Source organism: Limulus polyphemus, unplaced genomic scaffold (assembly GCF_000517525.1).
Source record: "Limulus polyphemus unplaced genomic scaffold, Limulus_polyphemus-2.1.2 Scaffold1494, whole genome shotgun sequence".
Classification (NCBI taxonomy): Eukaryota; Metazoa; Arthropoda; class Merostomata; order Xiphosura; family Limulidae; genus Limulus; species Limulus polyphemus.
Window position 1 is genome coordinate 226,762 of NW_013667104.1, and position 21,089 is coordinate 247,850.

At 32.2% G+C, this 21,089-nt stretch overlaps 1 protein-coding gene across 7 annotated transcripts in view; it reads left to right on the forward strand.

Annotated features, from left to right (window-relative positions):
- Window positions 1-19,902, forward strand: part of LOC106463828 (pleckstrin homology domain-containing family H member 1-like) — a 151,051-nt gene extending 131,149 nt beyond the window's left edge. For 2 of the 7 annotated variants that reach the window (XM_013923903.2, XM_013923906.2), the window contains exons 28-31: window positions 9,271-9,348; window positions 12,085-12,234; window positions 14,840-15,029; window positions 19,659-19,902. In XM_013923903.2, the coding sequence (XP_013779357.1) occupies window positions 9,271-9,348; window positions 12,085-12,234; window positions 14,840-14,992 (381 nt within the window). In that variant the 3' untranslated portion in view covers window positions 14,993-15,029; window positions 19,659-19,902. Of the gene's footprint in view, window positions 1-9,270; window positions 9,349-12,084; window positions 12,235-14,839; window positions 15,030-15,810; window positions 15,977-19,644 lie in introns of all 7 variants that reach the window. The other 5 variants (XR_002611576.1, XR_002611574.1, XR_002611575.1 and 2 more) reach the window with 5 other exon arrangements.
- Window positions 19,903-21,089: the final 1,187 nt, after the last annotated feature.

Sequence of the window (21,089 nt, forward strand, 5' to 3'; positions counted from 1 at the left end):
ACTCTATTCCTTTCCCATCTTGGTCCTTATTTATCCATACCTGTCCCCTTCCAGGGTTTATCATCTTATTTTATTCAACGTTGATGAGCATGTTGCCAACAGCACCAGAGACTAACCAGAGTGTTTTGGTTCAGTGGGAGCTTCACTATATTTTTTCTTACCCATTGACGATCTTTCACTACAGTTCCATGGGTGCTTTGGGTTTTATCAGAGGGACTTATCCAATTCCTCCCCCCTCCTTTGTCCCTGGTACCATTTTCCTTCCCCATGACTTGGGATCCTGTCACCTGCCTGCATCTGTCCAAACCTGTACAAGATTTTCTGTCTCTACAGGCCATAACCTGTTCATTATCTTTCTCTAGGCTTTTATTCCAGACTGTCTGTTATCCTTGTGGCAAACTGGAGACTGGCGGCCTGTGCTAGGTTTATACTGCCTCATTCTAATTTTCAATCTGCCCCATTTTACCTTGGAATAATTTCTCACACTTAGGTGGGCTTTTTCTCCAGGTTTATTGATGACAAAGAGGAATTTTGCAAATGATTATTTGCATATTCTAATATTTCGTCACTCGCGACCCTCTCTTCGGTTTCTTCTCCACGGGGTGGTTTCTCTGTTTTGTGTACTCCCCTTCAGACTAGTTTCGGCCCTGGATGTTTTGTCAGGTGTTCAGAGTATTCGTTCATCACTTATATGCTCTCGGGTTGCACTTTCTTCTTTCTTTGGTCAACTAGCTACTGTTTGCTAGTTCCGAACAGGAGTCCGCCCATTATCCTTATCAGCTGCTCCTAGAGGTGGGTATAATGGGCTATTAATCAAGTTGAAGAAGTCCTTACCATAACCTATCCAATACCTTGTTCTTTTGGGTGTTTTTCTTTTTCTACACACATCTCAGTCGAGCCCGCACTTCTCCTATTCAATTTCGTTCTGTGGGTTTTCAGTTCAATTTCAGCTCTCGAAGTTCTATGCCCTTTGGGGATGTGACTCTCCATGGTAGCCCCTTAGGTCAGGCTCTTTCATGGTTTTTTCACAACCACTGGAATTTTGCAAGGATCTTTTGTGAGCTCTTATTACCCTTCCTCCTACCCTTGTCTGTGATTGGCATTGGTGGTTAGATATGACTCACATGTTGGTGGGGATCCCACTTCCTCCTCCCCATCCAGTTTTCGACATTTCATGAAAGCATCTCTTTGGGGGATAGGGGTGTAGGTTGATCAACTGGAAGATTCGGGGTTTTTGGTCTGCAGCTGAGAGGTCTTATCCTATTAACATCCTGGTCGTGTTTTGGTTCATTTTCTCCATCTGACCAGAAATCGTCTGATAATGATCCATTCCCACTTTTTTATAATGGTTGCTAATCTCAATCACCAGGGTGGCATCCATTCTGCATCCCTCTGTATTCATATGTTGGATTTTTTTTTTTTGGCCCACACGCTTAATATTCTTATCATTGCATGTCAGTTTCATGTTCCACGTGTTTTTGCTCTTGTCATGGATGAGATTCCTGCCCAGACAACATTTAACTGATGGAGTGGTCTCTCGATCCTTTTGTTTTCCAGAGGCTTTAACTTCAGTGGGGTACTCCTCACATTGATGCTTTTGCTACATCCCTTAACCACAAATTGCCTTGGTTGTGGTCACCAGTTTCTTGTCTTCTTGCTCTGCCAATTGATGTTTTCAGCCAGGGTTGGACCTACACATTTGTCTATCCTCCAGTTCTCCTTCTTCTCTGGGTGGTTTCGTTCATCCTTAACACTCTGTGTTCAGTCCTTCTGATAGTTCTTTCCTGGCCATCTCAGCTGTGGTTTCTGCTGCTTCCCAGCTCCATATTCCTGCTCCATTAACTTTTCCTCTGTCCCTGTTCCTTTTTCAACATCCACAGTCACCGGTGTTTCATCCTGACCTTCCTGTCCTCTGTCTTCATGCCTGGTTTTCCTCTGGTCATTTCAGTGATGCATGAGGATAACTCCTCCATTTAGCCACTTTCTCTTCCTTCTTTTTAACACATTTGTTTGGCTTCTTCCTCTTTATCACCTTCCTCCCATACTTTATTCAGAGTGTCTTCTCACCCAATTTAACACCTTACCTTTTCATTGGCATTTCATCTTCATCATCCTTTGAAAGTACTTCTTCAATTGGGCATGTGGACTACCCATACTACATTTGTCTCACTCTTTGCAGTGGATCATGATTTTCTTCCTCTTTCACCTGTAGCCATTCTAGAATATCAGAATTCAGTGAGACTTTGACTGGGTATGTTATTTTTTTTTTCGTTTGAGAGGACCTTTTCCCTTTTACTAACGTTCATCATTTGGATCATGCTCTGTTCTTTAACTGTTCAAATCTGCACTGTCAAGCCACGCAACACACACTGCAGAGATGGGGTGTTCCATAAGATCTCTTGGAAATGTATCCTCACAGTAGAATTGCTTCCTGGACTACATGGGTAAAGTAGAAGGGGATAGCTGCCCATCCCTAACATGCCTTGTATTGAATAATTCGGTATGGTCTGCTTTTAAAAATAGGATTTTCTGGTCACCCATTGCACTTTCTCAGGTGTTGTCATTCTTCTGGACTCTCCACTGCATTTTACCCCCTTTTCTTCTAGTGGAGTGTGAGAGTCCTTACCACATTCCAGTTCCAAGACGCTGGGGTGGTGGACCATGGAGGCATCCTCTTGAATGGGTTAATGAAATACAAGCAAAATATAGAAATTATTATAAAACCATTTAGTGATATCCTCCAATATGAAACATAAAAACAAATGAGAGTGATACATCAAAATTGCAGTTCAGCCCTTCAATTAGGATCCTTCATCTTACCCTCATGTGGATGTCGGTTCCCAGTGGCCGGGTTTTGGATTTAAAGTAAAACCAATCAACATAAGTCCTGATACATGTATTACAGATGTCTATATTCCTCCCTCAGTGTTGTGGGTCACAATGTTGATAATTGCAGATTGCTATGGTCCTTTCTCTTCTGTTATCCCTTGTTGGTTTTTATTCTGAGAATGTTATGTGCTTGGAGTGGTTCTGATCAGTTTTACTTTTGAGGGAGATGATTTACATAGAGATGACTTTCGATAGTGGATGTCAGATTTCTGGATCTATCTATCAATTTAACATATTCACATGTGCCCTGTTCATGAGTCGGGGTGGTACTATATTCACTCCTGTTTCATGAACTTAAGGTGAAGACGGTATGATCCTCTTTCCTATCCATGCCAGGTGGCTGGATTTTGGATTGTAGTTGCCTTGCCACTGGTATTATCTTCTTTCCTACCCCAGCATGGATGTTGGTCCCGGTAGAATGGGTTTTTGATAGTAGTTAACTTTCCAGAAGTATGATCCATCTTTCCTACCCCAACATGGATGTAGATACCCAGCAGCCAGGTTTTGAACTGCAGTTGATTTACCAATGGCATGATCCTCATCCTACCCCAACATGGATGTCAGTTCCAAGTGGCATGGGTTTTAGATGTAGTTGACTTACTGTGTATGGTCCGTTGTGCCCTAGCCACTCTACATCTAGGGACACATCTTTTTCATTTTACCACTTTTATAATTTCTGGGATTCATTTTCATGAATATTGCATGGTTCGGATCACTTTCTTGCCATAGTTCTTTCTCAGTTGGATGTGCTCCTCTTTCTATGATGGGCAAAGAGTATATACCAGTTTTAGAAGTGATGTGGTTCCCCACATCAGATCTTAGAAGCTGACTGTCTTATCTTAGGGAGTGCCCTTCGGACACTTTTGAAGGATCTTAAAAGCTCACAGTTTTTAAGATTGAACATTACACACATCCCGAAAAAATTAAAAAAAAGTTTTGAAGGATGCTTCTTTCTTTCCCTTGCACCAGTCCTTCCACCATTCAATGTGGGATTCTTGCTATTTATGTAAGAGGAGGTAATGTACCATATTGGAAGTTATAATTTTCCTTCACTGAAAATGTATTTCTGATAGGTACTTACCTCTGTTCACATTTCACACTCTTCCTCTGCTTCTATCTTCTGCCAAAACTCGAAGTGATAGTTCGGTAGAATTGAATAGAGGGAGCCACATGCATTATGAGAGTATGTCACACTCTTATTGGTGGAGGGTTGAAGCATAATGATTTGCATGAGAGACTATTGGAATCAATTAATTCCAATGGAGGGGAGATAGAAGGCTTGTGGCAAACATTAAAAAACTGTTTGCATAAAGAGGGCAGCACTGAACGAGAATAGCTATTTGTGAGCGGAGCTAAGTACCTATCAGAAATACATTTTCAGTGTAGGAAAATTATAACTTTTATTTTCTACCAGTAATTATTATTCCAAGTCATCTTAATAAGAACCTACCCAATATTAATGAGATTAAGTTTAACTTTTGAGTTAAATGCAACAGTTTGCAAAATTAATATGAAAAATTTACTGTATATATTGCAATTTATTAAGCTGCCTTTTTACAATAAAATTTTACAAATATAAATTATTATACAAAAGTTCAAGTAGTTGAAAGTTTTGAAAGTAAATAATGCTCTATATGATTAAAGTAATTATAAAACTCTCCCCACAATTTTTTTTAGAAAAATAAGATAATTGTAGAAGTATGAACAGGCAGTTTTTCTTATTGAGATTAGTACATATGTATTCTTGAAGAAAAAAAAATGTGAAAATTTATTGTTAAAGTTTGTCCATGAATATCAGTGAGAAAACAGCAATAAATCAGTTTGTCTAAAACTTAAATTGGACTAAAAGTTTCAGCTAATGTGAATATAAATTAAATATAACTGTTTTTTTTTTTTGGATGGCTGCATAATATTTTTGTTTTGAATTAAACTTTGGAGTATTTTGGAGTACTTCCTTTGTATTGAATTTAGTGTTGTGTTTTAACTTTATATCAATTCAGTGTAGTTAACTTAAATTTCTATAAAGTTCGTGTAATAAGAAGGAATTTCATAGAACAGTAAAATGCTGCTCATTTTTTAAACAATATGAATACAAGAGCAATACTATATTATTATAAACTAGTCAACATTGTTTCCTGAGAATAGTTTTAAAGCCACTGACATAAACCTAGAAATGTGCTGAACAGTTACAAACTTTTTCAGTGCTTCTCATTCTCCAGAAGTTCATACTTAACTATTATAATCTTCTTTTATCATGTTAATGCTCTCTGAAAGAGTAAAATTAAGTAACAGTATCTTGGATAGATGTGCTCATTTAAACAAATAATAGTTTCTGCCGAATTTAATTGTTCCGCAAGAAATGTGTTTTCTCTGCTAAGTAAAGCAACTGCATGGTTTTATTCAAAATAAAATATTATATTTGTAAGTAAGATACTGTGAACTTAACAAAACTGATTAGGAATAACATAAAAAGTTGTTTTGTTTTAATACTCTCATCTGGTATAGGAGAATTTCATAACCTTGCTGTTCAAGTGATCTTTTTTGATACTGTTGATTGAAGAAAGTTCAGGGTTGCAGAAACTTGCTCTTTAGAAATCTTATTTCAAATTTTTTTTTTTTAAGAGAGCATGCTTCACACTCTTTTTGGATAATATACTAAAAATTCCTGTTTTTCTTTTGTTTTTACAATGTAACTTACTTTTCACAAAGTCTAACTGTTTTATGGCAGTCTTCATCCAAGGACCACCTGCTGCTCCGACCCCCACTTGCTTTCTCTTGCAACAACAAAAACACTCATCAAAATTAATGGGAAAAATGGCACTCCCTCACAGACCACCAGTGGGCTGCACACCACACTTTGAGAAACACTGTTTTATAGGATAAGAAAATGTTATTGTAACAAGCTGCTTTATTGCTGAGTAACAACCATTTACAAATAGTATTTATTTAAAGTACTAGGAAAATACAGTTGATAATTTTGCACAAGTTACCAACTTGAGGAAGGATACATGAGAAATACGATGATAGAGTCAAACAAAATTCACAGAACAAAGCATAATACATGTTATTTACTTCTCTTAATGATGATTACAAGAAAAATATCAATTCAAGTAAATGTAAGAATTCAAAAAGATAAGGTCTGAAATTTAACTTACTATTTCATATTAAGATAATACTTTAAACAAAGTAATGCTGTTATTCCACTTGATATCATTACAAACTCTGGTAATTTAAGTCCTAGTTACTATACCTTACCAACATAAATATAAGGTATATATGGTAGAACTGAACCATGATTTATGGTAATGAAGGGTGTTGTTGGTTGACAGATGCAGGCTTTAGGTTCTGGATCTAGTTCTTTCTAGCTTGGAAATACAAACTCAGATTCTAATCAACTAGCTTGGTTTAGCAGTGATTATTTATCATCACATGATGAATCTGGATTAAACTGGCTCTACTGATCCAGATTCAATAAGTGAAAATCTTCAGAAAAACTTGTAATGGATACTGTAAATAAGATTGGATAAAGGATAACATCCTTGATCATTGGAATGTTTAGTCTGCTTTCTGTTTGGCCTGTTGACATCTCAGCAATTAATATTTAAGTTATTTTGGTTTCTCTTTCATGATATAACTTACTTAATACTTATTAATCTGTCTTTTATTGTTTGACCTGAGTATAACATGATGACTATTTCTCAGCTCATTAGTGTGCTCCAAAACTCCAATGTTGAGTTAAAAATTACTTTTAACTGTGTAGCTGGCAAAAATGTTTATCATCTAAAATGATTGCCAGATATGCTATGCTAAACCAAGCTGCTTGGCATGTGAATATTTCTTCTAGTTTATTAACTTTTTCCTTGACAGTACGTTTTTAATGCATAGTATAATTATATGTTTAACATGTAGTTCCCTGGTTTGCAAGCCATAAGTTTATGGATTTACAACACTAAATTCTTTGTGATGGACAGAGTACATATAGCCCATCGTTTAGCTTTGCAGTAAAACAACAGCAACAACAAATGAATATGTAACATTTCATTTCTGGAATAACAGTATGGTCAATTTTTTAATTGGATAGTTAGGGAACTAATATTATTTTTGGCTAAGTTAGAGGTACTGTACATGACAAAATTAGTTGATGAGAGGACTTAGCTAAGGTAAGGTTTGTAAGCTCAGATATAATTATATAATATAATTTTAGGTCAAGAATTATATAACTTGGCTGCATTTAATACTTTTTATTTTTAAGACTGAATAAAAAAGGATAATTTTGGGGCTGAAATATGTGGAAAGAGTTTTAATAAAACAAGTTGCTAATTATTTATTACTGTTTTATTGCTCAGTTAGTGTTTAGTTTCAATGAGTTAAGCTTTTTTTTAATATTCTGGTATTGTTAAATCACAGAGTATTTATCTTGTTATGGGTAGGTTAAAGTGCACATGTCACAATATTTGACAGGGTTACATTCAAAATTTAATTAAGCTACTTTATTATTAATGTATACAATGTATACTTGACATCAAAACAATTTTTAATATTGTTTAAGTTTAAAATTCTTAATTTCTTAAGAGAGTATTTGAACAAAATCCTCTATCTCTCCTGGTATGAGAATTGTGATATTTGTTTTCTAGGTCTTTTCTTTTCTCCAGTTCATTTACCACCCTCTCAGTTTCAAAGTTTCTCCTGAAGTGTTCAGACTGAGAAGCTTAAATAATTAATCTAAGGCTCGTATGTAATAGTTAGAAAGCCAGTTACATTATAGTAATTATAGGATATTGTTTGCTTTCTGTATGTTATTATTCTGTTTTATTTGGTGCATTATTTAAGTAAATAAAAATTATTTTGTGATATAGTAATATCAGTGTAAGAAATGTAGGCTTAAATTTCATCACCAACTGACACCAAAAACAAGAGGTTAAAGGTAAGCACTATATTTCTTGTTTTTCATATATATTCTTTATTTATTATTATTATAAAAGTAAATAAAATGTAAAAATTATAAACTTATTAGGTTAAAAAAGGTTAGATTAGGTAAGGTAATGGCTAATAATAATAAAAATTCTTCACAAGGTATCCTTGCAAGCAGCTTGTGCATTACATTATTCAGTATGGTAATGTAAGCTACATGTTAGTTGAGTGGCTTGCGACTTGTATGGCAGGATTATTAGTTAGACTCAGTTCAAAGGACAATGAAACTAAAATATAGTATAAACAATTGTATATTGTTACAGACCCTAAGCTATTAGGGTAAACAAATATAGTTTTCTGTTACTTTTTTTTATTGCAGCTTTATAGCATTAGGGTGGAGAAAATAACAGATAAAATATAAAGTTTACCAGAAAAAAAAATCGTTTGATATTTATTTAGCAGATTTTAGAGGTAACAGAGATGAAATTTCAAAATGTTTAGGTAAAGTATTTTTAATCTTGACATGAAATTCACTTTGCATCAGAGCAGTCAACACTTTGACTCCATATATTCATGGACATGTATTTAGTAAAAATTATTTTCATTAAAAATTCTGATTTTTTTTTTTGTTTATAAAAGACTTGTAATGTTCACTGAAAGCTTTCCAAATGTTGTGAAGATACACTTACTATATTAAAAGTTATAGTTTAGAAACTAATGTTTACTTTGGAGTTTCGAGGTTGGTGTTATCCACTGATCTTCTATGGAAAGAATTAAATAAGTTTTTCTAATGTCAGGAAAAGTGAGCTTTTTCTATGTTATTGAAAAACTTCAAGCAAGCAATTTTTAAGTACTTATGATTGTCATAGTTAGTTGCCTGTACAACCACCTAAATTTGATTATTAATTACAAACTAATCTTTTATGACTATGTGTTAATTACTAACTTGTTATATCCTACATTTGTGCTTCTAATCTACTACTATCTTCAACAAAATCTTGAGAAAGACCATTTCTGTGTTGGTAGTGACTGGGATTAGATCCTGGGTCTTCTTGATGAAAGCCTGATGGAAGGACCCCTGTTGAGTGGATAACAAAACAGACTTCCATCAAGAAGACCCAGGATTAGATCTTATCCACTGTTAACATAAAAATACTCCTTTTCAGGATTTCCATGAAGGTGGCAGCAGATTAGCAGCTGAAACTTAGGATGAAACTAGATAGTAATTATTATCTTAATATAACTAAATAGAAATTGCTACTAATTAATAATTAGTATATTATGTTGGTATATTATGTATGAAAGCCATGAATGTAATAAAAATAACTATAATTTGTATTGAGTCACTTGAGTGTTGTACTAATTATCAAGTTTGCTTACTGTTTAAATTATTGGCCATAATACATCTATGGTTGTGCTTTTTATGTAATATTGTAGAAATACTACAGTTGAATACTTTGATTTTCACAGTTAAAGATTGGTGAACCAAAAGCTGTGTGGTTAGCAGTAGGAGAAGATGGTGTAGCAGTGTTAGACTTCACATCCATGGTAAATGTTAGCCTCCACACTTTTTATATTAACAGAAGTTATATATATATAGTCTGAAGAACCATTCCTCTGTTATTTTACTGATCTAAGTAACTCCAATAGAGTAGCTTACAGATCTTTTTTATGTTTTTTTTTATTTAAATGAGGTTAAGAAGACTCAAAGTTGATTCAGTGAAATTGCTGCAGAAAGTAATTGGAAAACCAACCTAAGACATACATCAGTACTGTGATATAGTAACTTTATTTTAGCATTTGTTGCACGAAGTTTAGAATTCACACTATCTTACCTTGCATTTGTGTGTTTGACTATTGTTATATTTTGCTGTGTTTATTAAAGATTAGTATTCCCCTTTCAAGTCCAGTGTTATTATTTACTGACTACCATAAATTTACTTTGTTATCATATATAATCTGAGTCGCTGATCACTATCAATATTCATATAACGTTATCATACTCTTTGAAGTGTCACATTTGGTGGTATTGGGTTATTGGTAATTACACAGTGTTTTGTTATGTTGCATGAAAGGTTTTTTAACACAGTTCATTGATCATCACCTAGTGGTATTGCGTTAGATATGTGAAAAACATCACATTCCAAGTTCATTATTAGTTATAAACACCAGTAATGTTCAGGATCATGATGCATGAAATATGTTGTATTGCAATTTATATACTAAACAGTTCTAAAGTTGATATGATATTTTAACTTATTCAGAAAAAGCTACAGTAAAATTTTGTTCTAGTCTTTGATTGATTGTATCTCCAGTGATGTTGGACTATTACATTTTTTACCACTTGTTGATCAGCAGTAATTTCAGCAATAGTGGAGTTTCTATCAAAACATGATAATAATTAATTGCTATTTTTTTCTGCAGTTATTAAATTACATCAACTGCATGATATTTATTTTCCAATTTTTTAATTTTAAGTAACAGAAAAGCACAGTATTCAATTGATGATGCATTATTGCCTTTTAAATTTTAATAAAAATGCATGCATAGAGCTTGAAATGTTAATTTGTAATTTGCCAAGAAATCATTTTACTTATGGCATCATTCTCTCAAAAAAAAGCTTTTATGTGAACTCTCTGCTCTACTGACAGTTCTCTACACTTTTTGGGTCATGGCATGACAACAAAACTTAACAAATAGTGTTAAACACTGTTTTTTATCAAGGTTTATTTGTGGAGTGCTATTGAATTAATTTCTTCTAACATATACCAGCATCATAAAGTACCATTAGTAGTAGTATAGTAGTAGCATATACCAGTACCATTCTTTCTATATAGTTAAGACACTCCATGGGGTACTACTATGATAGTGATTTCAGACCCTAAATTTGATCAGTATGTTCATTCAAGCAGAACCCTTATGACATGCCCTTGGTACAAGGATATGAGAATTCTGAAGAATGATATATATTCTCACCCTGGCTCATTCAATTGTCAACAGGAATCAGTGAAGCATTACCATAGTGTTGAAATTTACATTCTGTAATGGCATGGAAGAATTAGCCCCATAAAGTGGAAAGAATGACAAAGTATTCTCTTGTCCTAACACTTTTGCACAGTACTGTATTTTACTTTATGACATTTCAGTTCAGGCAGTAGCATCACACTTACCTTGTGTTGTTTCACCTTAGTTAAGTCGAGCACTATTATCACTTGTTACTTCAAAGAAAAAGAAACTACAGTTTTATAACATGTTATCACATTCTATTATAGTAAGAATTTTAAATAGGGTAACATTATTTGTGCCTTTCAGGAAAATCATTTTCTGATACAATGAGTTACCTATTAACCAAACTTTGTACACTTGCAAAACATGATTGACATACATGTATTGTACTGAGAGGCGGATTTATCATTTTGCCACCCATAAGTACTAAACTTGCACCAGTCCAGAAGCAAACTCACGCAGTCCCGCCACAATTAATATGAGTAATAGTGACACATTGTTGACTTTGTTACCATATTCTCATATATGTTATAGGGTGTAATTGAAAAAATTAAAAATGTGTACAGACTTTTTTATGTTTGATATTTATTACTTTCATTATTATTATTTTGAAAAATTGCCGTCTTCAAAATTTGCCACTCTAGACCTGTACTTATAGGGAAGTTCAAAGTTGATTATGTAGGTTATTATCAAACCCCATTCCAAAACGTCCAGTGAAGAACCATGACCTTTCAATACAATAAAAATTTTTACCTCCTGTATTGAAAGTCTGAAGATATTTTCAGAAATATATTTAAGAAAATGAATAAAATATTTGGATAACTCGTGTTTAACATTATTCTCAAGAAGAAAATAAAAACATTAGGTTTTAACATATATTCTTTGTTTATTTGCATATTATTCTAGGAATATATTTGTAAGCAAATGTTTTATATAGCTTAAAACTTTTATTATTAACTAGTTATCCCCCAGGAATAAAAGTGAAGCATTTTAATAATAATGAATGAGAAAAATTAAATATCTCATTGTTACCTCATTTTAATATCACAAGTTTTAGATGTCAAGATTTATAAGGATAGTTTTCTAGTATTATGAAAAATTACACATGTTTTTCATTATATAAAAATTATACAATATTGACACCAACTTTCACATTAGTTTTTTTGTTATTGCTCCATTATTGCATTATAACAAATGTTTCATCATACCCAATTATATGTTGTCTACAAGCTGGTAGCATGTCAGAATATTGCTCACTTTGTGTTTCATCCTTTTCAGAAACTAAAGCTCCGGTATCCTTATTCAGTGGTGACAACATTTGGTGGATGTCGAGAAGATTTCATGCTTGTTACTAGTAACTTTGGTACTGACAGTTTCAGTGAAACTTCCACTACAGAAAGATTTCTATTCTCAATGCCTAAACCTAAGGTATGGTTTTCTTTCATGCTATATATAAAAACAAGAGGGAATCCTCAGTAGTCATGGCCCTTAAAATTCTTTTAGGCAGGATTAGAGGAAATTAATCTATGAGACCTTTTTTTTTCTTTTTATTAGCTATATTTTTGTGCACCAGCAGTACCAAGCATGGAAGGCATGTATACACGATTTGATTTGATTACTCATCAGGATCTCTATTAGCCTACCCTCAAGTTGAAATTATTTTAGGCAGGATTAAAGTAAATTAATCTATGAGACCATGGGTGTGGTCAAATATATAATCCAAAGGGTTTCACCTCCTGAGTCCAAAGCTATAATTAGATCTCAAATCGATCAAGAGATGACAGAGGTATGAGCTAAAAGTTTGTACTTGAAAAACTCAGAAACATTCCTGCGGGTAATAAAAAAATATGTTAGCAGTTTGCTGTTTTGCATGCTGATTAACAAAAATAGTTTTGTACCATAGTTCATCATTTTCTAAATGTTGTTGTTTTATATTGTAAAAATGAATTTTTTTTAAGAACTCTGTGCAATATGTAAAAGAAATTAATGTTGTTTTTAAAATCTACAAATGCATAAGCATCGGAACCAGGGTTTTTTACATATTTGAATTATACAGCAACTGTAAGTTATATTATTATATTAATTTTCTTGGGGAGCAGCCCCCCCCCCCCCCTAGATTGAGCTGTCTTTAGCAGCACACAAGCTGCTTTTAGCAGCTCCTCATACTTTCAATCTCTTATTGCATGTCTAGCAAAGCACCCCAGATTTGCAACTTTTTCCTACACCACTGATATGGTATGTAGAGAGAAGTAGATTGTTTTTTACTAAGAGCTCTATGTGTTTAAGGAACAAAGTGATAATGTATTTTACATAATGAATGTGGTACTTGGGGGAGGTAATGCTGTTTTGTAACATGTGGTATTTGGAAGGAAGATTGATGCATTTTATATGAGAAGTAGTTTGGTACTTGTAGTGAATTAGTGCAGTTTTTTAAGCAGTTAACTGGTATTTGAAGAGAAGTAATGCTGTTTGGTTGGTTGTTTTTTATTTTTACCCACTGGTAATAAGTTTGGACATTTTTAATAAAGCGTAAACTTCTAAAAAATAACTTGTAGCAAAAATAAAACAACTAAAATTTAATTATAATGAAAAATATATGATAAAATATAAAAGCTAATTTGGCTGTCTATAATAAAGTATGGTAACATTTTCTCACATTTTTAGTTTTCAGAAAGGTCTGATATTGATATTTTACTTAAATCTTTAGGATATATTTCTTATATTAGCTTACACCACCATCAGTTGGGAAGGTTAAAAACACACTCATTAAGCCCCTGTCTTTTTTCCTGTGTAACCACAAATGGATATTTCAAATGACATTTAAATTATAAAACAATAATACTAAATTTTACTCTATTAACCTGAGATTCTAAAAAGAAATAAATTTGAAAGGAACTAACTTACAGTATTGAGATTTATTTGGATCTGTTATGAACTCTTATGGTAGTAAATGTATATTTTCTTTAATTGTTTAACTTGCGTGTTAGTACCCCATGTTTTCAGCTATGACACTGGAAACCTGTTGAATTATTTCTAAAGGAAATTGACCGTTAAGTAACTGGGAAATCTGTCTGGCCCAATATTCTTCAAGGAGTCTGTTTATAGAACTGATGCCATTCTTCAAATATACCTAGAAACTAGCAATAGTGATTAATAGCATGTTAAATTATTCTTCAAGTGTATTGAGGTATGAGAAAAGTCAAATCATTGATTAGATAAAATTATTATGGAATTTGTTTATTAAGTTGTTGCTTCAGGCTGTTGAACTAAAAAGGAAAATCACCATCCTGGTCAAAGAAATGTGTACTTTAAGCAAAATATTAATTTTTATTTTCAGGGGAGAATTTATCCCTGAAAAGAGAAGGATCATCTTACTAAACATTTGTTATTCTTTCAGGATTTTGAAGTATGAGGTTAAAATATAGATTTTTGCCATATATATAATTTTATGGCAAAAGAGGTTGTAAAAGCATTTGACTTGTAGTTTCTACAGCTAATAATAAGTATATCTTGGTCTAAATAATTTATGAGACCAAAAAGAAGATCCAAAAACGGGGGAAAAAAGGATATAAATCTTATATTAGCCATTTAAAAAATAAGGTAAACAAGTTTCTAATTACAGTGTTAAGGCAATTTTGTTAATAGCACAGGTGGTGTAGGATAATATGTTGAGACTAATATTATATTAAAAGTCTATATAGAAAGAATCAGATACATACACACACATACACATAACCTTGTATTGTGTATATGTAATCATTTGAATAATATTCTTTATTTCACTGAATATTTCTCTTGAATGCTGAAGCAGCTTTTTACAGTTCAGAAAAGCATTCTTGAACTCTTACTTAATCAACTACAACTTTGAACTTCATGATTTAAATCACATTACAAACTTAACTTTTTTTGCTATTGATAATCTATAATAGACTTTGTTAGAGGTTAGGGAGGCTAACCAAATTTGTATATTAATTAATGTTTCTTGGATTGAATATATGTATTAATAAACAAATAAGCAATACTTCTCTTTTAGATTTTGGAGATAACTTTGTTAATGGCGGACTACATGAAGGTTATACCTCTTACTCCCAGTCCGGTCCCTCCACATGCTCTTACTGGGAAGATTCAAGCTGCCATTTCTGGCACAATTTCTCCCACTCCTCATGTAATCAGTTGGACCTGTTGAACATGTCATCTCTAATTAGACAACCTTTTACTTGATTGTAAGTCATTAATTAAGAGTGGATTCTGGTATGTAGGCAGTTTATTTCAGTGTGTTTATCCATCTGAATATTTAGGATTCTCAAGGTGAGTCATTAATTAAGAGTGGATTCTGGTATGTAGGCAGTTTATTTCAGTGTGTTTATCCACCTGAATATTTAGGATTCTCAAGGTGAGTCATTAATTAAGAGTGGATTTTGGTATGTAGGCAGTTTATTTCAGTGTGTTTATCCACTTGAATATTTAGGATTCTCAAGGTGAGTCATTAATTAATTTTGGATTTTGGTATGTAGCAGTTTACTTCAGTGTATTTATCCACTTCAGCATTTATGATTCTCTCAGACAAGTCATATATTTGTTTAGTGTTCCTAAATCTTATCTGTATAGTGTGTTGAAATATCTTCTAAATACTTTAAGTTTGCTTATATGGTTTCTAGTGTACTAAAAAGTGGATCAAAAACAGTCATCTTGTTAAACAGTAGTCAGTGTATGGTCAAGATGGTAATTTTTTCATGTTGTCTTGGGTCAAAAAAGGTAAAGAAGTCAAGAAGAAAAATCAATAAATAGATTATTTTGACAAATAACAAAGGAAGAAATTCATAATTACAAGAGTTTGGATGATTTATGGCATTAGCAAAGCTTTGCAAAAATTGCATTATTTCATTACTTTTACAGTTGCTAAACAGAAATTTGAAATTTTGAGCTTTACATGCTTATTATTACCACCTAGAGTGGTCTATGTTGATACATCGACTATTGCATGACATGTTTCTTCTCTTTAAGGCTTGGTCCAACAAGTAACTACTTTGATTTCCAACTTTCACTGTTACGTCTTTGCTCACACTCAATCCATGTAACAACTTTAATAATCTCCTATGAAGTAATCAATGAATACTGGAATTTCTGACCATTTTACCAACACTGTAACCCATGGGATTACAAGTTGAAGGTCAGTAAAGCTCATTTATGAATGAATTTATCATAAATTTCTTGGCATATATCTGGTTTATGGGGGGGGGGGGGTAACTATTAAAAACATCAGCAAATAAGCAAGGAAGCTGGATTGAGAGTAGTTGTTCAATTAATGGTGAACTGTAAATGTATTTTTTAAAACTTCTTTAAACAACTGCACATTTATGTGGCTCTTATTTCTTTGAGTCACATCTTTGTAAAAAGTGAATTATATCTACTGTCTGTAATGCCAATGGAACATAACATCATTATGGCTACAGTGCTGATAAGAATACATTTTTAATTTATATAAAATCAGTGTAGATTAGTAAACAAATTTACTACATTATATCAGCACAAGTGAAGTTATCACATTTTATATACATGTGACAGTAAAATAAACATAAAAAAGACTGTTATAAAAATGTACACATTAACAAACAAATAAGCTGACACAGGTTATGCTGTCTACTGCACGTCATTTGACATGAGATATCATCTATATGTTACTGAAGTGAATAGTCAAGTTGTCTACTGCAATGGTCATTTGAAATGAGATTCAATCTATATATTGCTGCACTGTTTACTACATAGGTCAGTTGACATAAGAGTGGAAGTTTGCCATCCATCCATAAATCTATTGAGAATCAATAAAGAAAACATCACATTTTAATACTGTCTTCATGTAAATAGCAAAAAATGGCCCTGATTTTGGAGTAGAGTAAAGGAGGGTATAGTTTTATTGCTCTGCAGTGTCTCCAGTTAGCTTCAATGAAATATACCTATTCTCGACATTACTTTATTAAATTTCCTGTTTTCTGTCTTTTCCTGTCTCTAAAGATGCACTTCTATAATCAGCTACAAGAACAATAGTTGCATAATTCTTGCTTTCTGAGCACAGAACATCACAATTACTGAGCTCACAGTTTTAACAACAGCACTCCTGTCTATAAGAAGTCGATAAAGCCTAAAAAAATTTAGTACATAAAAATATCCTGTTTTTATAATGTATTTTATTGTTTCTTAATTTTTTAATGATGTCAGTCAAGAAATATAGTGCAGTAAAAAATGGCTGCTGTTTGCTTGTATGTCAGTAAAAACAATATTTTAAAAATGGAAACCTTGCACTAGAGACTTTATCTGTAAGTTACTGCAGTATGTAGTAATTCAAGTAACAATGTCTATATTAAAACTGAGTTGACCTAAGAGACACTATTCATATATTATTCTAGTATGTAATGATTCAAGTGATATTTTATATTATATAGACCAGGTAGCATTTCCATACATAACATTGAGAGTATATGTGGTCATATCACATAATTTTTAAACATAGAGTTAGACTTCATATGCATCACAGAATGCATAATTCACTGCATATATCTCAAGTTAATTCAATTTAACCTGGATATACCACAAAATAAGCGTAAGACTTCATAGGAGTAACAAAGCCAGAGGAAAATGCTCTTTACAGATGATTTGAAATTCAACTTGTTTGGCAACAATCAACAGTAATTTGTTCAATGGCAGAGAGGAAAGTGATCTTAAGCATGCAGCAAATATGGTGAAACAATACCTGGGAGAAAAAAGAGGCTGATAGAACACTTGCAACCATGGCTGACCTACACAAAACAGTCCTGATATGAATATTATTAAGACCATATGGGCTTATTTGGGATTTTGAAGGTTAAATGGCATCTAACAACTTGTCTGAATAATGGGGACATAAAACAAGGTGTACTACTGTGTTTAAAACTAGTACAAAATACAATTGACTCTGCTTATAAGCAAGTTTTATTTGCTGGTAAAAAAAACTTGTTTATAAGCAGAGTTCCTTTTATGCAAGGAAGACTATGCATAATCTCAAGCCCATCCCCAACCTCCATGGTGTATAAAGCAGTGCTCTGATGCCAATGCTACTGGTTATAAGGTCACCTATCTATTTTAATAGTGCATGATACCTGTATAAATATAAAATGAAAGTTAAAAGTTAAGTAGAGAAACATAAAACAGTGGATTTAAATAAATTGATTTTATTGTAAAAGTATTAATTTACATAATTCTATTAATTTTAATTCCAGTTTTAAATAAGAAAGACTGTAATTTTGATGTAAAAACTCCCTTATAAATGGTACCACGAGTGTTAGTTTTTTATAAGCAGATCTTGCTTTTGGCTGAATATTTTATATAACTGAAGTATGAAAACTAGAAACACAGATAACTAATTCAGCACATAAAGAAATCTTGTTTTTATCTGGAATTCTTTTAAGCAGAGTAGTCTGAATTGGTGCATTTTGTATATATTATTCTTTTTTTTTGTATTTTGTGTAATATGTATTTAGTTTCAATTTTTCATTGTTTGTGACTTGTACTTGTGTAGCTTCTGTGGTTTTCCATAATTATTTCCAGTATATATAAACTGAGATATCTAGTGTGAAATTCAAAGCTAAAATCTGTTACTAATCACAAATTTTAACTATATAAACTGTTAAAATTTCATGAAAAAATAACTACATATATAAAACAAAATAAAAAATCATACCATTTGTCAATAAGTACAAAAGGTATAATTTTTAAAGGAAAATGTCTGTGGTAATAGCACCCAAAAGCATTGGGGATATTTTATCCACCAGACATAATAAAAATAAAAAAGGCAATTGTATAATGAGATAGCTGTCAAGGGAGTTCATTTAGGAATTAGGTGTTTGATGTTTTAACCCACAACACCCATGCACTGTCTGCAGCCAATCTTAGGTGTGTTAATCACCCTTATAAAATTTTAAGATTTTAGAAGTAACATCATAGAAGAAGTTAATTTGTTGTTAAGAGCCACCCTTAATTTCTATCCTTGTTGGCACTCAACCTTCAAGTTATTGGATTGGCTGGAAAGTCAAAAATGCTATAAATCAGAGAAAGAATTTTGATCATTCAATAAAAAAACAATGAACTAACAATTATTTTCATCATCACTGTTTCTAAATGGTAGTAAGTCACTTTTTTGAAAACAAAAGATGGAAGACCATTGTAAATCCAAATAACTTGCAGGTTTAGCTGCAATCTCATCTGTTGCATATTCAGTAGACTAAATGTGTTTTCTGAGATATTATTCAGACAAGCACTCAGGTGTGACTAATGGATGTTTGACAGAGAATAGTGTAGTCATATTAACATTATAAACTTCCTTCATGTCATGAGGACTCTCAGTTAAAGTGCATGAATGAATAGAGAAATTTTAATATCTAAATTTTAAAAAATTTCACAAAACTTGTAAACTTTTTCATCTTTGTTCTGGATACATGCATGTGACATTTCTTCATTTGCTCAATGAAATGTTAACTGTGTGGTTATTAGAGTAATGATATAGTTGCAAAGTTAATACTCCCCCAAGCACAACTGTTTTGTTGCATTTAAATTGATAAAAGTTTTTTTCATTTTATACATTATTTTAAACTTTAAATATTTCCACAAAAAAGTAAAGTTTACACACATGATTGCTTAAAGGTTGTTTGTAAATTACAACTGTTTTACTCACCAGTAATGGTGAAATGCCTTATTTTTACTAAATAAAAAGTCTAAAATGTTATTTTGATGAATTATCAGACTTTATGCAGGTTTCTAGTTATGTATTCTGAAATAGAAATATGCTTTTTCCTCTTTATTAAATAGCACTTTTATCTCAGTAGCACCATGGCATGCAAGTGAATGAGTTCAGGACACAAGATCTAAAAAAAAGTCCGACTAAAGTACAAGCATGACAAGGATGAATTGTACTTGAGCTATACCATGGAGTTTATTTATTTTGTGTGTAGAATAGTTTTTGCATCTTTGTGTATTGCAATATGTGCCATTGAGAAGTTTGTTTTTGAACTTGTAATTATGTTGTTTTGTAGCAGAACTTGTAAATAAACTATACATCTCTAAGAACCAATTTTTAACTTCCTTTACAAGTTCTCATTGAGCAACTATTGTGTAAGGAAGGGTTAATGATGTTTCCCATGTAATTTTATGATAATATTTGAGAGTGATGGGAAGACCACTTTCCAAGTTTTTTTATCTTATATTGGAAGAACATTAGTATTATTTTAAATACACAAACTGCTTTAAAAATGTAGTTGGAGGTTCTGTTTATAAAAGAATAGAATTTTAGCTCAACAAAGGTTTTGTGTTATAGAACCCACATTATATATCAAAACTTGTTGCCTGTTTTGCAAATTTTCAAAAAATATCTTAAACACTATGTTCACTTTAGATTAGCCCATATCTTCCATTTATGCTTTAACGAAAATTTAAATTTAAGCAAAAAATATTAACCTATGATGTGGAAATACCATATTACTTCATAAATCTCTTTTGTAGGTTATGAAGAGTACGATGTATGGCAACTAAACTTGGCATGTATACATTTATTTACATTGTTAGGTATACATCAGTCCATATGAACTTAGTTACATATTATGGCTTGGTGTATTTGGCTTCAAACAAGTAAGATCAAGCATCCTCAATTAATACAATAAATTCAAACCCAAATGAGTAAGTATAAAATAATGCAATTTTGTAGCTATGTTGCCAATTTTTGTGGAACATTCTGAGCATCCTCAAGTTCTTAGATAATATAAATTTATTAGTTGACAACAACATACACTTTTACAAAAGACATTGCTTTTTTGTTTGTTGTCTCAGTCAAGTTGAAATTTATGAAAGTGAAGTGACTATACAAACAAAAAATAATACCTAATATGTGTGTTATTTAAAGTGATGGAATGGGATGTAAAGTGTGGCAGGTAAATATATTTCTGATGTCGATGAATGGGGAAACGCAAACATTAAATAATTAAAAAGAGATGGAAGGATTTGATAATTATTATATAATGAAATTGTTAAAGAAACTTAAGCAATTTCACAGTAGTCTGTGAGATACAAAAATAATAAACTGTATAGCTAATTGGAAATATATTGAAAAATGAAAGAAAGTAAACTAGAAACGAAAATTCGTATGTACAGAATAAAAGTATTCAGTGTTGATATATATATATAAGAAAAAAAAATGTTTTTTAATTTACTGATTGAGAAGATATTGAAGGTAGAAAGCTCTAGAGCCATAAGGTGCTTTA